This window comes from Onychomys torridus, chromosome 18, assembly GCF_903995425.1.
Source record: "Onychomys torridus chromosome 18, mOncTor1.1, whole genome shotgun sequence".
NCBI lineage: Eukaryota > Metazoa > Chordata > Mammalia > Rodentia > Cricetidae > Onychomys > Onychomys torridus.
This window is the reverse complement of record NC_050460.1, coordinates 40,605,299-40,621,919: the sequence shown is the minus strand read 5'-3', so window position 1 is coordinate 40,621,919 and position 16,621 is coordinate 40,605,299. Positions and strand designations below refer to the sequence as shown.

Here is a 16,621-nt window from a genome sequence, read left to right as displayed (position 1 = left end):
ACCAAATGGCCTTTACAAGCCTGAGAAAGGAACCAGAGCTTCATGTATGGAAGGACTGTACCACTGAGCTACACCCATAACCCTGTTCTTATCATGTCCTTAAGAAAAAACTTGGACTAGGAGAATAGTTGTGCAAGATGTTTCTGGGGAAAGAACAGTTTAGCATTCCTAAAATTCTACTTCACTGAGTTTTGCACAAAGAATCCCATTACTCACTCCCACATTATCACATATGAGATCAGGGAAGTCTACAAAACCCAGTCCGACTTCATTTTTTTAAGTATTCATTTTGAATACATCATTTACAATATTTCTTTGTGGAGCTGAAGAAGTAGCCCAGCAGTGAACTCAGATGATGGACTTGGGGATGAATATGGGGTGGGACCTTGTTGGAGTAGGTATGGTCTTGTGGGAGAAGAGATGTAACTGAAGGTGGGCTTTGAGCTTCCAAACACCCGGGGCAGGCCCAGTCGCGTTCTTTCTGCCTGCTTCCTGTTGATCATGATTTAAATTTTTCAGTCACTGCTCCGGCACTATGCTCCTCACCATTATAAAAGGCTACCCCCTGAAGTACTCTAGACCCCAGTTAAATACTTTTATATGAGTTTCCTTGGTCGTGGTGTCTCTTCACAGCCGCAGAACAGTAACTAAGACAGAGAGTGGCAATATTATGTGAGACTTTCATTATTATCCTGAAATATGGGTTTCCTATAGCCACTATTTTTTTTAAGGTAGGATTTCACCAATGGCTGGCCTATAACTTGCTATATAGAACAGGCTGGTCTTGACCCACTTGCCAAGTGCTGGGATTAGAGGGTGATCTGTTACTACACCCTGCTTCATAAGCACTCTGGTGATGGCTATTCATTTATTTTTGTTTTTTTTGAGACCGTTTCTCCGTGTAGTTTTGGTGCCTGTCCTGAATCTCGCTCTGTAGACCAGGCTGGCCTCGAACTCACAGAGATTCGCCTGGTTCTGCCTCCTGAGTGCTGGGATTAAAAGCTTGGGCCACCACCGCCCGGCTGGTGATGGCTCTTCTTGGTTGTCAACTATATCTGGAATGAACTACAATCCAGAAATGGAGGGCACACTTACGATCCAGACCTTGAGGCTGGAAGGCACACACACCTTTAATCTGGGCCATTCCTTCTGCTGGAGGCCTATATAAAAACCACAGAAGAAGGGTTTGTTCTTCACTCTGCTTGCCCTCTTCCTGTCACCACATCCTTCTCCTTCACTGGCATTGGAGCCTGCTTCTCTGGGATTCCAGCATATGTAGAAGACCAGCTGAGACATCCAGCCTCGTGTGTGACACCCAGACTGAGCAACCACTAGATGGGGCTTACCAAGAATTCACAGCTAGCCATTGTTGGATTAGTCGGACGGCAGCCTGTAAGTCATTCCATGACCCAGCATTAGCATTTTTTACCGTAGGTGATCTCATGAATCCTGAACACCACAGTTTAGCCTTTAGTCTAAATACCCAGTCTAGGATTTTATTTTTAAAAAAGATGTACATTGTGTTTATCTGCACCTATTAGGAAATTGGAGAAGTTTCTTTTCCTTCTGTATTGCTAAATGTTATTTCAAGTCTTCTATCATCCACTAACTCAAGGCAAGCATGCTGGGGGCAGGTTACTTCACAGTTTTATTGGGAGGGTGGATGGGTGCCAGGGTCACCCCTCAATGGATTTCCCGTATTTCTCATAGGCTTCTTCACTGTAATTCATCCGGCTCTGAAGGGTCACTCAGTGTCATCGTGATCAGCCAACCATCTTGGTAACAGGATTTGTTGATGAACCCCAGGTTTCCTGAGCCCCAGTGTTTCACTGACTTCAGTCACCTCTCCCGACAGAGGAAGGTGGACAGACAATGGCAGTAAGGAACCTGCCTGGCTCCATTTTGAAGGCAGGAGATGTTATGCTGTATTGTTAAAAATAAGTTTCTGCTGGGCGGTGGTAGCGCACGCCTTTAATCCCAGCACTCGGGAGGCAGAGGCAGGCGGATCTCTGTGAGTTCGAGGCCAGCCTGGTCTCCAAATCGAGTTCCAGGACAGGCTCCAAAGTTACACAGAGAAAGCCTGTCTCAAAAAACCAAAAAAAAAAAAAAAAAAAAGTTTCCATTTACTGTAAGGGCTGAGCTGCTCTGTCTCCTGAAACCTCTCCAACCCATGGCCTTGACTTGTTTTTGAGAATACTCTTACGCTCTCTGACACCTCCCTAATAACATGGTGACATTTTTTTGAGATTTTTTTTTTTCCTGTATTTCCTTATTGCCACATTGTGTCTTTTCTTCAAAACTGTTAGTGATTTTACTCCTTTTATTAAAAGGGGCCCAAGATAGGTTGGGGATTTAGCTCAGTGGTAGAGCGCTTGCCTAGCAAGCTCAAGGCCCTGGGTTTGATCCCCAGCTTAAAAAAAAGGGGGGGGGGTCCAAGAAATGGATTTGAGGCTGCTCCCTTTAACCCAACTTAGGAGGCAGTCACTGGCCAACTCTTGGGTGCACTCCAATTAAAAAAAAAAGTCCTTACCCACTCTGAGGAGTGGATGGGGGTAGAGGGGAGGGAGGGTGAACTGGGGATGGTATGTAAAATGAAAAAAATTTTAATAAATATATTTTTTTTAAAAAGGCACTGCTGAGCCAGGTGGTGGTGGTGCATGCCTTTAATCCAGCATTTGTGGGGCAGAAGCAGACGGATGTCAGTGAGTTTGAGGCCAGCCTGTTCTACAAAGTGAGTTTCAGGATAGTCAAGACTGTTACACAGAGAAACCCTGTCTTGGAAAACAAAAAACCAAAAAACCAAAAACAAAAACACAACAAAAACAAACAAACAAAATCCCCCCAAAACCCCCAAAACAAAAAAGCATTGCTGAATAATGTAATATTTTGAAATCAGGATAGCTAGGGTTTGTTAATAGATTCACTTCCTTGGGAGAGCTGGTAAAACACCAAGTGGGGACAAAGAGGCTTCTGAAGGGAATGTGACCTTGTCATAACTACTTGGCTAAGAAAAAGAGCAAAAAAGGAGAGCATCATCTGTATCTAGCATGTTATCATGCAGAGAACCAGCAAGGAGCTGGGGTGCAGTTCAGTGGTACAGTGCTTGCTTAGCACGCACTAGATCCTGGATTCTAGCCCTGACAGGCAAAAAACCAAAAAACAAAAGCAACAAAAAGGACAAGAAGTAGTGAGTATAGCATTACTAAGAAGAATATAATTTATAAAGCAAAACAAAAAACCAACAAGCATGTGTCTTCTTCTAGGTGCCAAAAAAGATTCAGTGAACACAAGCAGCGGCATTGACAATCAATCTTCTGGACAAGAGACATTTTGCATCACTTTTGTCTGTGTGGAAAGCAATCACAGGAAGATAGATCTCAACTGTCACTTAATGTGGCTTAAAAATATTTATGGGCGGGGTTGGGGATTTAGCTCAGTGGTAGAACACTTACCTAGCAAGCACAAGGCCCTGGGTTCAGTCCTCAGCTCCAGAAAATAAAATAAAGTTGTGAAAAAAAAAAAAATAAAATAAAACTATTTATGGCCAAGATTTTACAGACTACTCAACATCCTTATCCACTAGGAAATGCAAAGTAAAACTACTTGGGGATTCCATTTTTCCCCCAGTTAAAATTACTATCGTTAAAAAACAAAACAAAATGAATCGTGATATTCAGTAACACATATACTAAAATTGGAACAATATAGTGAAGATTGGGATGGCCCTGCACAAGGATTATACACAAATTTATTAATTGGTCCATATTAAAAAACACTAACACAGACCTAAACAAAAGCCACTACAACAATGGCCACGTTAATAACTGCTAAGCCTGCTGACCTGGGAGAAGGAGAGACTCTCTTCCTACAAGTTGTCTTGAGGCCTCTACCTCATGCTGTGGGCTCCTATACATAAATAAATGTACTTAAAAAAGTGTTAAGTTGGGCTGGATAGCTCAGTGGTTAAGAGCACTGACTGGTCTTCCAGAGGACCTGGGTTCAAATCCCGACATCCACATGACAGCTCACAACTGTCTGTAATTCCAAGATCTGACACCCTCACACAGACATACATGTAGGCAAAACACCAATGCAAGCGAAATAAAAATAAATTATTTGAAAAAAAAAGGAAAAGTGCTAAGTCATCTCTCTCTCCAGTTCCTTCTTTTTTTCTTTTGAAGTAGATCTTTTTATTTTGTGTGTGTAAGTGTTTGCCTGCATGTAAAGAGGAAAATCACATGGGTGTCTGAGGAGACCAAAAGGACATGAAAGCCTTTGGAATTGGAGCTATTTCCAGTTGTGAGCCCTAGTGTGGGTGCTGGGAGCTGAACCAGTGTGAGAGACAAAGTTACATTTTAAGTTTTAATTACTATGCCTTGGAGAGCCATGAAACAAAAAAAATGCCTCCTGTCTGCAAGCTCCCTGTCCAAGGACAGATAGTTCCTGAAATGCTGGAGGTTATTGTTTATGGGAGATATAACAAGCCACGTTTTCACTGCCCTGAACAAGTTTGTTTGACCTATTTGCGTCAGATCACATGTGGGTGGAGGGTTCACAGGCAGGAAGTACATTAGGATGTACACTTGTCCCTGATTGGAGGAAGCCTGAGGCTGCTAACTGTGACTCGAGGTCATTTTTCTGGGAAAAAATGGGAAACCAGAGATGGATCTGGCCAGAGCCCATCCACCTGGCCAGTATTTAATTAAAGTTTGTTCCAAATTTGGCTTTTAATCGTGGTAGTGGTCTTATTCTGGATCAGCTGGATTAACACCAGAGCAGAGGTACTCTTAACTAGGAGCCACAAACAGACTTACCTTTTTAAAAAGCCTATTCTGGACTGGGGGGTGGAGGGGGAGCGGTGGCACATACCTTTAATCCCAGTACTTGGGAAGCAGAGCCAGGTGGATCTCTATGAGTTTGAGGCTAGCCTGGTCTACAGAGTAAGATCCAGGACAGGCACCAAAACTACACAGAGAAATCCTGTTTGGGGGTGAGGGTGGGGTGGGGGGCTGTGTGTGGAAGCCTATTCAGTAACAAAAAATAAAATAAAATCATCATAGTCATCACAGCTGGGTGGTAGTGGTGCACACCTTTAATCCCAGCACTCAGGAGGCAGAGGCAGGTGGATCTGAGTTCAAGGCCAGGTCTACAAAGCAAGTTCCAGGGCAGTTACACAGAGAAACAGTGTCTCATAAAATAAAATAAAATTAAAAAAAAAAAAAAAGTCTATTCAGTGAGTGCAGGCATCAAGCCCATAGCGAATGTAATTCCACCAGTAACTAAGGAGTCCCATAAAGGCCTGCTTGTCCTTTACTGTACAGAATCAGTCACAGCACTGCACTTAATAGTAAATGGGATTTCAGCCCCAGCTCTGGGTACGTAGAAAGTTTCAAAAACAGGTTGTTAGGGGTACAATGCAAGCGAGCATTGAACTAACCTGGTTGAAGCCTCCATATCCATTAACTGCTAGGCCTAAGGGCCATGCCCACTCCCTGCCAAGGTTTAGCTGGTCCTTGTTTTTCAGAGGACTTGTGTTTCTCTCTACTCTGCCTCTCCCTATATCCCAGCCCAAGGGAATTTGAAGGAACTGAGCAAAACCCTTCCTCTGAGGTCACCTTGGGGCTGCACCCTTTGCCAGCTACCTGTCTTTGCTCAACTCCATGGCTATATTGCCCAAACAAAGGCGCAAGTGTTGCTTCCAGGTCTAGCTGGTGTCTGTGTCTATTTTTCTCTCTCAACAGTGTCTCACTACATAGCCCCTGGCTGGACTGGAACTCAGGACACAGACCAGTCTGGCCTCAAATTATACAGATCTGTCTACTTCAGCATCCTAGGAATAAAGGCATGCACCACTGTGTCTGGCTGGCTGTGTTCTCTGATGAGGCTGGGGGTGGGGTAGGGGAGGTGGTCTCAGTAGGCTGGCCTCAAATTCCTGAGCTGAAGGGAATTTTTTCTCCCATGGCCTCCTGCATCGCTCAGTCTGTAACACATTTTCTTAAGCACCAATAGGTCCCTGCTATGGAAGGACAGTAGTAAGAGTCTGCAACTCCACCTCACAACCTAATTGAAAACCCCAAAGACAGTGTTTAACAGAAAAAGAATAGTCATAACAACATAACATACAGTTAAATGCATTTAATAGAAATATCAATCATTATAGTTGCCTATTGCTGGTCACAAAAAGCATATATGTCTTTTATAATCAAAGTAATTTTTACCATGCAAAAGGCATTTTTATTATATTCATATGAACAGACTAGATTTCAAAACAAGTTTGTACAGACCTCAAAAGGCAGAGTAGGCCCAAAGAAAAAGTGGAATTTATTTAAATATTACTAAAATTACATCGGATGCCACTCGGCATACTCATATTCACAGTTTATGAAGTTAAAAAAACTCAACTTCTAAAGTCAGCTCTGAGATAGATGCGTTTAACCAATACATTCACTAGTTAGGTCTGTTCTAACCGAGGAGGAGCGAACACGAAGATAGATAGATAGCTTTAAGAGAACAAACTCAATAGTCAGCAGCAAACTTCAGTTAAACCGGGTTGGGAACCAATATCTATAGTGACTTAAGTACAGTCTGGTTTCTAGCTGAGACTGAAAATTAGAGAATAAACTGTAAGCTTAATAACTCTAGAGAGCACTATGAGGTTATTTATTAACAAATTACATATTAAAATATAATCCCCAAATTTGATTTAAGAGCAAAATTTTAATCTAGTCAATAGATTATTTCCAGAGACATAAAGGCAAGTAACACTCTCCCAGCTAGGCTTATTCACCAACAGTGAGCCCGAGCCCTCTGGGGGTCATGCTTAGGGAACAAGCCTAGCTGAACAATACTGGCAGCACCAGGTACACGTAGAGATTTAATGCTGAGTAAGACAGTCACTGTTCTGAGATGCAGGGGATTCTCAGAACAGACTCATGGCTTATGAGGAGTGGCAGCACATTAAGAGCCTGGAGACAGCAGGGAAACACATCAACTGGGGTGGGGCCATCTGGTCAATGTCAGAGTCACATCACCAGTACAGGGTAAGTTTTAAAATAACAAGTGGGTGGTGGTGTATTTTAAAGCAATTGACTGAATTACAATTTAACTTAGCCTCATAATTAACCATAGCATATTTACTTCATAATCCCTTAATAAACATGTCAACCTTACCAAGAAAGTATTTCCTTAATCTTCAAACATTATTTTAAAAGCTTAAATTCCCCAGTTGGTATGGTACCAAAATTCAGTTCAATTTCAAAATTCACAGTACTACTTAGAAATGAAATGGGGTTTGAGTGCAGGAATGAACTGTTTTCTCTGTGCACGGGAGATCTCAGGGACTGAGACCACGGTGCAGAGTCAGAGGACTGTGGACAACTGGTACCATTACTTCAAGCTGTTGTCCTACATGTGGAGACGCTAAATATATCTGCTATACATATATACAATCATCGGAGGATGTGAACAGATATGCACACTTCCTGACCAAATAATGATAACCATTTTTTTTCCCAAATGAATTCTGTTTAAAGAATTTTCTTTCCATCAGTCTATCGAAGTCCGGACCAACTATGCAGATAGGACGCCCAACCAGAGGAACGGGAAACACTTTCTTCCTCACCTGTGGAAGATTAAAGAAAGAAATCACCAAATCTTACCAGTGTGAAATCATTGCACAACATAAGGAACTAATGTCTATTTCATTGCTTATTGGAACTATAAAACATTTTATTATTATTTTGAGTTTCTGAGCATGGTACTGGATGGAGACCAGTGTGATGACAGATACCTGAACAACACCATTGTTGAATTTTGCTTTTTTTAGCTGAGGATCCAACCCAGGGCCACTGAGCTAAATCCCCAACCCAGAATTTTGCATTATTTTTTAAACTTATGTGAATAGAGGCAGACGATTTCACCTCCTCCTCCTCCTTTTTTTTTGGTGTAGCTTTTGGAGCCTGTCCAGGAACTCACTCTGTAGACCAGGCTGGCCTCAAACTCACAGAGATTCACCTGCCTCTGCCTCCGCAGTGCTAGGATCAAAGGCGTGCACTACCACTGCCCGGCCTGCAGACTTCTTTTTTATCCTATTTGAAATCATTGGAGCTTGAACCTTTAATCAGTCTTAGAAAAATCTCTTTATTTACTATCTCTGTCCTATATTTTTTCTTCTGTTTCTTTTAGAATTTTTAAAATTTATCATCATTATTTTGAATATGAGAATTTCATTTGCATATATGCCTGTGCCACACCAGTATGTGGAGGTCACAAGAGGGCACTAGGTTCCCTGGTATAGTTACAACTGGTTGTGAGCTGCCCTGTGGTTGCTGGGAACTGAACCCAGGTCCTCTGAAAGAACAGTCAGTACACTTAACCACTGAGCCATCTTTCCAGACTCTAGAACTTTATTGCTGTTAAGTGATGCCATTTATTAAAAGTGTGTACGCCAAAATGCGTACACAATTTCAGTCTAATCCAGTGACCAACCACAATCTCCTCTTCAATTCTCTTCTCCAGAGATAAGTTGCTTCTTTCAAATCAAATCAATATCCCTTTCAAATCTAGAAGACTAGTCACGAGCCCAAGGGGCCAGTGCAAAGCATTTTTTTTTTCTTTTTTCTAAAGTTTCTTTTAAAGACAGGGTTTGTTTGTGTAACAGCCCTGGCTGTTCTGGGACTCGCTCTGTAGACCAGGCTGTCCTCAAACTCAGAGATATCCACCTGACTCTGCCTCCCAAGTGCTGGGATTAAAGGTGTGTGCCACTATCTGGTGTAAAACACTTTTCTATATGATCATTAGGTATCTTTCTCTAGAGATCTGAGAAACTTTCCCAACTTATCTGAAAGCATTTTTTTCTCACAAGAAAGTTCACTTTACAATAAACAACAACAAAACCCTCTGAAACACAAGGTCTCATGTATCTAAGACTGGCCAGCTGAGGATGACCTTGAATTCTTGAACCTCCTCTACCAACTCTCAAGTGCTGGGATTAAAGGTATGTACCACCTATCTTAGGTGATGGGGACAGAACCCAGGGCCTTCTGCATGCTAAGCAAACACTCTACTGAGCTCCATCTCCAGGCCCTGGTCTTAGAACTCTGAGCCAAAATGGAGGGAAAGTCCAGTCCACATAGGACACGACTTCAACTAAACATCTGTCCAGTGTTTTCCTCCCCCAACTTTTCGAGGTCTACACGATTCCTTTTCATGTTCTGGTTCACTCATTCTGTCCACTATATTTGCATCTGTGATTAACTCATCACGTTTTTTAATTTTGTGGGTTCTCATCTCCTATGTCAGTGAGAGAAGAAGCAAACAATCTTTTTTTGGGGGTGGTGGTGGTTCAAACAGGGTTCCTCTGTGTAAGTCCTGGAACTTGCTTTGTAGACCAGGTTGGCCTTGAACTCACAGAGACCCACCTGCCTCTGCCTCCCAAGTGCTGGGATTAAAGATGTGTACCACCACCACCTGGCAGCAGCAAACAATCTTAAGAGACTTAGGAAATCCTTTAAAATAAATTAAACTTTAAGACTTTACATTAAGGGTTGGGGAGATGGCTCAGTGGGTAGGTAAAAGAGCTTGCCCTACAAGCCTGATAACCTGAGTTCAATTCCTGGGACATAGCACAGAGGGAGAGAACTAACCCCACAAAGTTGTCCTTCGCCCTTTACATGCGTGCATCATGTGGCCTTCATATACCTGCACATGCATGCTCAAGCACCTTTATGCAAGCTCACACATTAACTATGGTTTGAATATGAAATGTCACCCACAGGCTCCTGTGTTTGAACCCTTGGTCTCCAGCTGGTGGCTCTGTTTGGGGGTATGGAACCTTTAGAAGGTCTTGCTGGAGGAAGCATGCTGTTGTCTTTGAGGTTTTATAGCTTGGCCCACTTCCTGCTCTGTCCCTCTGCTTCCCAAGGTTAGGCTGGCCTCCAGTTCCTTCTGCCATGTCTTCCCTGCTATGACTGACTATTCCCCTCTGGAACTGTAAGCCAACAAAGACCTTGTTTTTTTCCTTAAGTTGCTTTTGATCATGGTATTTTATTATTGCCACTGACAGAATAAGTATACAAAAGAACTAATACAATAATTAAAAAACGAAATTAAAACACAAAATTTAAGTTTAAGAAGTGTTTTCCTGTTCATTCACGGTACTTAGGACACATGTCTTAGAGTTCTAGGTTCTAAGATCTCCCATGTATATTCCTATGAAATTATTAAAAACTCTAAAACCTCTGAGGTTAGTGTCTTTTAAATTTGTTAGTCACTGTAGAGGGCTCAAGCTCATAGCTATGCACTCGATAAGCCAGGGATGTTAAGCACACAGGCTTGCATAAAGGTGCCTGTGTAGACCAGCAGCTTTCCACCTAGAAGGTGGAGAGTGGCTCTTGTTAATAACCTGGTGACTTTATCTTGAGCTTTGTTTTTCAGTCAAAAGAACCCATCTTTAGGGGAGTTATCACATGTACCTTATAGCCTGAGGACCTCTACAATATCTTGGCCAGAGACCACACTAGATCCTAGGCTCTTAAGCTATAGAACCCATCTTCATGGTGGAGGTCACATGTATTTTTCATAGATTTTTTTTTTAAAGATTTATTTATTTAATATGTATGACTGCAGGCCAGAAGAGGGAACCAGGTCTCATTACAGATGGTTGTGAGCCACCATGTGGTTGCTGGGAATTGAACTCAGGACCTCTGGAGGAGCAGTTAGTGCTCTTAACCTCTGAGCCATCTCTCCAGCCCCTTCATAGTTTGATGTGGTCACACCTTAAACTTTATTGTACACATGGGAGTGAGATAATGGTTACCAGGAAACTCTTTTTTAGAATTGTACTGTGCTTAAATATGTCTGAAATAAACTGCCTGGTGTCAGACTCCAGAAGTGTGAATCAGCCTGGCTAACTAAGTCTCACCGAACTAAGTTTTCTTCTTGCCTCTTGTGGTTCATGTTTCTGCCAGCAGTGAAGCTTGTAGGGACCTCTACAAATTAAGGGATTCAAAACTTAAAACTGGGAGATACTGAGTGTTTGTAACATTTTACATTAAGCATACTGGATAAATAATTGAGAATGCATTATTGTTTTATTAAAAACTACATTTGAATAGAAGGAAACACGTTTCATTCCTGAAATGTTGATAAATTTTATAATGAAGCATGGTAGTGCATGCCATTAATCCTAGCACTTGGCAGGCAGGTCTCTGAGTTCAAGGCCAGCCTGGTCTATAGAGCAAGTTCCAGGACAGCCAGGGCTACACAGAGAAACCCTGTCTTGAAAAACAAAACTCAAAAATTTTATAATGAAAAAGCAGGTTTAGTTTGAGAGGATAAAATTAACAGTACATAAAAGCAATTAAGGATAATTATTTATTAAAAATATATATGATATGCTATCAACATGGCTCAGTAGATAAAGGTGCTTGCTGCCAAGCCTACAGTCTGAGTTGTATACCAGGAACTGACAAGGTGGAAGGACATAAGCTGTCCTCTGACCTCCATGTGTGTGTCATGGCAAACATGCACAAGCACATACCAGATACACATAATAAACAAACAAACAAACAAATAAATGGTATAGTCTTTTTTAAATCTGTTTTTTTCTTTTATTTATGTGCATTGGTGTTTTGCCTGCAAGTATATCTATATGAGGGTGTTCCAGGGTCTATATGGGTACCCTGGAACTATTGTGAGCATCTATGTAGGTGCTGGGAATTGAACCCAGGTCCTCTGGAAGAGTAGCCAGTTCTTTTAACTGCTGAGCCATTTCTCCACCCCAATAAATGGTATATTCTTTTTTTTTTTTTTGAAGACTTATTTATTTATTATGTATATAGTGTTCTGCTTGCATGTATGCCTGCATGCTGTGGATATCGCTCTGTGTAAATAAAGTTCTGATTGGCCAGTGGCCAGGCAGGAAGTATAGGCGGGACAAGAGAGAAGAGGATTCTGGGAAGTAGAAGGCTGGGAAGAGACACCGCCAGCCGCCGCCATGAGAAGCAACATGTAAAGACACTGGTAAGCCACAAAGCCATGTGGCAAAGTCTAGACTAACAGAAATGGGTTAATTTAAGATAGAAAAAGTAGATAACAAGAAGCCTGCCACAGCCATACAGTTTGTAAACAATGTAAGTTTCCATGTGCTTTCTTGTTTGGGTCTGAGCGACTGTGGGACTGGTGGGTAAGAGAGATTTGTCCTGACTGGGCCAGGCAGAAAAACTCCAACTACACCTGCAGGCCAGAAGAGGGCACCAGATTTCATGGTAGATGATCGTGAACCACCATGCAGTTGCTGGGAATTGAACTCAGGACCTCTGGAAAAGCAGCCAGTGCTCTTAACCCCTGAGCCATCTCTCTAGCCCCAATGGCATTTTTTATATTGAGTTTTTTTTGTTGTTTATTTGAGATAGGGTCTTGCTACATAGCCCTTGTTCTCTGGTATTCACTCTGTAGCCCAGGGTAAACTTGAATATTTGGTATTGCCCTGCCTCAGTCTTTTGAATGGTGGGGTTATAGGTATATATACTTATATAGGTACCATGCCTGGCTTCATTTGGTTACTGTTAACTGGCTATGTCCATTTGCACTACAGTAGCAGAAATAAGAGTTTTGTAAGTACTGAGAATTTTCTTCATTAGGAAGACATGCTTCATGAAAACAGATGTAAGGGAACTACCAATACTTATGAAGTAAGTAACCCTTCTAAACATTAACCCTGAATCTCATCAGTCCTAGATCCAGATCTCCTGAAGCACAGCCCCATACCACAAGGGCCAGCTTGCTAAAAATGAAAAATCTTGGGAAGAGCCAGAAGGTAAATCTTACTAAGTTTACCAAGTAACTGAATTCCAAGGGCCATTCTTTTTTTTTTTTTTTAAGAATTATTATTTATTTATTTTATGTATATGAGTGCTCTATTGATTTTATACCAGCAGAGGGCATCAGATTCTACTATAGATGGTTGTGAGCCACCATGTAGTTGCTGGGAATTAAACTCAGGACCTCTAGATCAGCCAGTGCTTTTAACCACTGAGCCATCTCTCCAATCTCCTCAAGAGCCATTCTAAATTTATTAGTTTATTTAGGATGCATAAGGGACAGAGGAACATGTTAAAGACTATTAAGATGAGAATATCAGTCACACATTGGTATCTATAGATTCTGGGCTTAGTATTGCAATGCTATACACAGTAAGTATGCAGTATACCTGTGAGGTGCTCCTTTTGCCCAGATCCACCTAGATGTAATCAGAAAACTGACTTCCTGTGTACGTGCAGTATTTGACTAAGTGCAATACTCCTATAAACACCAAGTTCAAACTGCTGGACTGCTATGGAGCAAAGGATCAGTTTCTTCAATTCATATACGGTATATTAGATTAAAAACATGACTTAATACAGTTAGAAGGGGATAAAAACAAACAAATGCAAACAACTAGACCCTTACAACTCTTCAACTAAACCTGAAAAACCCCAACAAAACAAAGCCTGAAGGGAAGGGCAACTAAACGAAGGAGAGACGGAGCGCCGACACAGCAGCAGGAACGGGAGCTGCGGGTAGAGCAGGGCCAGGGGATGGCATCGTGCAGGGACTTTACAAATCTCTAGTTCTACTTTGGCCAGAAAAACTGGCCATGAGCTGAAAATCACAGCTACAGGGACATTACTATATTTCCTCTATACGCTTGAGAACGAAAACATTCTAGACTAATCCAAAATAAAACCATGAATCTTAATTTGCAGTCTGAAGCCAGGTCTGTCAATCACAGCATTTCAAAGGAGTCTATGGAAACACTGTTAACCTAACTGAGGAGAACATTACACTCTACTATGGGACAGTATTAACTCTGCATGCACCCGAAAAGTGGACTGCTAGCCACAGACCAAGTGTTGGGTCACATGACCGTTGGCCCCTCTACTGTCTGGAAGTGGGAGTAGAGTAAGGGGAGGTGAGTAAAGAGGAAAACAGGCCACACACACACTAAGAACAGAACATCCAACAAAGCACCAGGATACAGATGTAATTTTCAGAGAAAGGTCAAACTAAGCCGTAGACTGCATTTTGTTGAGTACTGGACTCACTGATGTACTGCAACTGCCCCAGTGTTAAAAACTGGCTTTTCCACTCTAGTTACCTATGTGACAGAACAAAAAAAAGCGAACAAAATTGAACTAGAAAAAGGTTGCACGCACACACCAATTCTTCAGCAAGACCAGTGGTTAGCACAAATGATCACATGGCAGTGAGGGCCTCCTGTCACATACCTTGAGCAACTGTAGCAAGCTTTCCCTTCTCTTCAGGGCTGAGCTGCAGCATTGTGTCTATAACAGGAAGAAGCCTCTCTCTTTCACTACCGGGTTTCAGGAAGATGAACCGCAGCAAGACATTCTTCAAATACTCCAGGTTAGCTACAGACTTCTCTCGTTCTTGATTTCTTTCCAGTCTCCTTACTTCACTTTTGAGAAGCTGGTGTTAGAGAAATTAGTCATCAGTGGCTGTGGGAATACAGTAAACTGAACATGCACATTCTCCTCTTCTCCCTACCCCGTCGAGGGAAAAGTGGAGCTGAGAGGGAGAGAGGAAACAGGAGACCAAATGAAGTGCTCTGGTACGACAGCTCCCCAAACACCACCAAGAGCAGATGCATCCAATGTACACAGAGACTCCTGCCTCAGCAGCACGGGCACTGCAGATGTGCGGAGGACTGGAGGTGATGGGAAGCACTAAGTGAGCAACTAGAACCATAAGCTGGTACCACACAAGTCCACCTCCTCCTTCTACTCGGGACAGGAGCTGAATGTGAGCAGGAGGAGTCAGGAAGCAGCTGGGAGGTAACCATCTGCAGCCTCTGATGACCCCTTCCCCTGCCCTGCTTGCAGAGCCAGGCTATCAGGATGTCCAGAGCAAACAGTACTTTACCAAGACAAGCTCAGTTCAGGAACACCGAGGAGCACCAGACTAGGTCTCACCATGTAGCTGCAGCTGACCTCAACTCTGGAATTTGTTCTGCAGACCAGGCTGGCCTTAAAATAAGAGTTCTGCCTGCTCCGACTCCCAAGTGCTGGGATTAATGGTGTGTGCCTCCATGTCTGGCTCAGTTTCATCTTCCCAAAGGTTCTCTAGCCATTTTGAAGATTAAATACTATAATTAATGTAAAGTACAGGACTTGGACATTATTCTTAGGGGGAAGGAATAACTCACTTGAGCAGTCTTAGCTGACTATAGTAGTCCTACATGCTTGAAATCCCAGCATTCAGGAGGTAGAGGCAGAATGGTTAGATATTCAGGCCAGCCCAGGGTTTGTCTCAAGAAACAGAAAGAGGATGGGGCTGGAGAGATGGCTCAGCAGTTAAGAGCACTAACTGCTCTTCAAGAGGACCCAGGTTCAATTCTTGGCACCCACGTGGCTGCTCACAACCGTCTGTAACTCCAAGATCTGACACCTTCAAATAGACATACGTGCAGGCAAAACACCAATGCACATAAAATAAAAATAAATACTTAAAAAAAAGAAATAGAAGAGGGAGAGGAAGAGAGACACACAGAGAGGGAAGAGCAGAGAGGGAGAGAAAAGGGGAGAAAGGGAACGAGGGAGTGGGGGAGGAAAACGGGATGGAGGGAAGAAGAAAGGAAACGCCATGAATTATTGGTGCTCCACTATTTATCCTTAGGAGTCAAGGACATGTCTTACTTAAGTACATGAGGAACAAAGACCTGTCAGTGTCTGCCCAATTGCTCTACTTATGCTTTCTTCGAAAAAGTAGAAATGAAAAATATTTGTTTAACAAATATAAAAGCAATAGATGCTATCATGAGGAACCTAATATAAAGAATCCAGGTGCTATGGATGCATCTGGAATGTGAACTTGTAAAATGGGACAATATACACGAAGGGTTAGAAAAGCAACTGCCACAGAGCAGGCCTGGGTAGCCAGGCTCCGCTCGCACCTTAATTTGTTCCATAAGGATGGCGTTGGTGGCCTCTGTCTCCCGAAGCAGGCCGTTTAAGTGATCTGCACTCTTTGCGGTGGAACTGAGCTTCTCAGCCAATTCTTCTTTGGTAAATTCGGCATGCCATAAAGAGGGCTCTGCAAGATGCTGTTCTAAAAATTAATTTTCACAATCAGAGATTACAGATTAAATAAAAAATTAAGTGTCTTACTTTGTAACACGTAAGTCCATTCTTTGTTATTTATCTGTATGATATACCTCAGCTCAAGTTTCTAGTTGAATGTAGCACAAATAAGACTGGATTTCTGCCGGGCGGTGGTGGTGCACGCCTTTAATCCCAGCACTCGGGAGGCAGAGGCAGAGGCAGGTGGATCTCTGTGAGTTCGAGGCTAGCCTGGTCTACAAAGTGAGATCCAGGAAAAGGTGCAAAGCTACACAGAGAAACCCTGTCTCAAAAAACTAAAAGACTGAATTTCTGTTGTAGTATAAATAGTTTGGCTCTTTAAGTCCCTCACAGTTTATGCTTTTTACTTTTTTTTTTTGTGGTGCTGGGGAGTATAATCCAGGGCCTGTAGCATGAATCTTAAAATGTCTTATTAAATAAAAAACACAGAGCCAGACATTGGGGTGAACGCTGAAAGATCAGAGAAACAGAACTACCTTCAC

The 16,621-nt window shown here is 42.4% G+C and overlaps 1 protein-coding gene and 1 non-coding gene across 4 annotated transcripts in view; one reads left to right on the top strand and one right to left on the bottom strand.

Annotated features, from left to right (window-relative positions):
• The first annotated feature begins 3,666 nt into the window (after positions 1–3,666).
• On the top strand, positions 3,667–3,770 carry LOC118570137. The gene has a single exon (XR_004943135.1). It is a non-coding gene; the product is annotated as a U6 spliceosomal RNA (small nuclear RNA).
• A 2,350-nt stretch (positions 3,771–6,120) lies between these two features.
• The window catches only part of Gcc2 (GRIP and coiled-coil domain containing 2), a 40,995-nt gene continuing 30,494 nt past the window's right edge, over positions 6,121–16,621 (bottom strand). For all 3 annotated transcript variants that reach the window (XM_036167573.1, XM_036167574.1, XM_036167575.1), the window contains exons 21-23: positions 15,953–16,107; positions 14,268–14,469; positions 6,121–7,621 (exon numbers count right to left, since the gene is read on the bottom strand). In XM_036167573.1, coding sequence (XP_036023466.1) covers positions 7,551–7,621; positions 14,268–14,469; positions 15,953–16,107 — 428 coding nt within the window. In that variant the 3' untranslated portion in view covers positions 6,121–7,550. The remainder of the gene's footprint in view (positions 7,622–14,267; positions 14,470–15,952; positions 16,108–16,621) is intronic.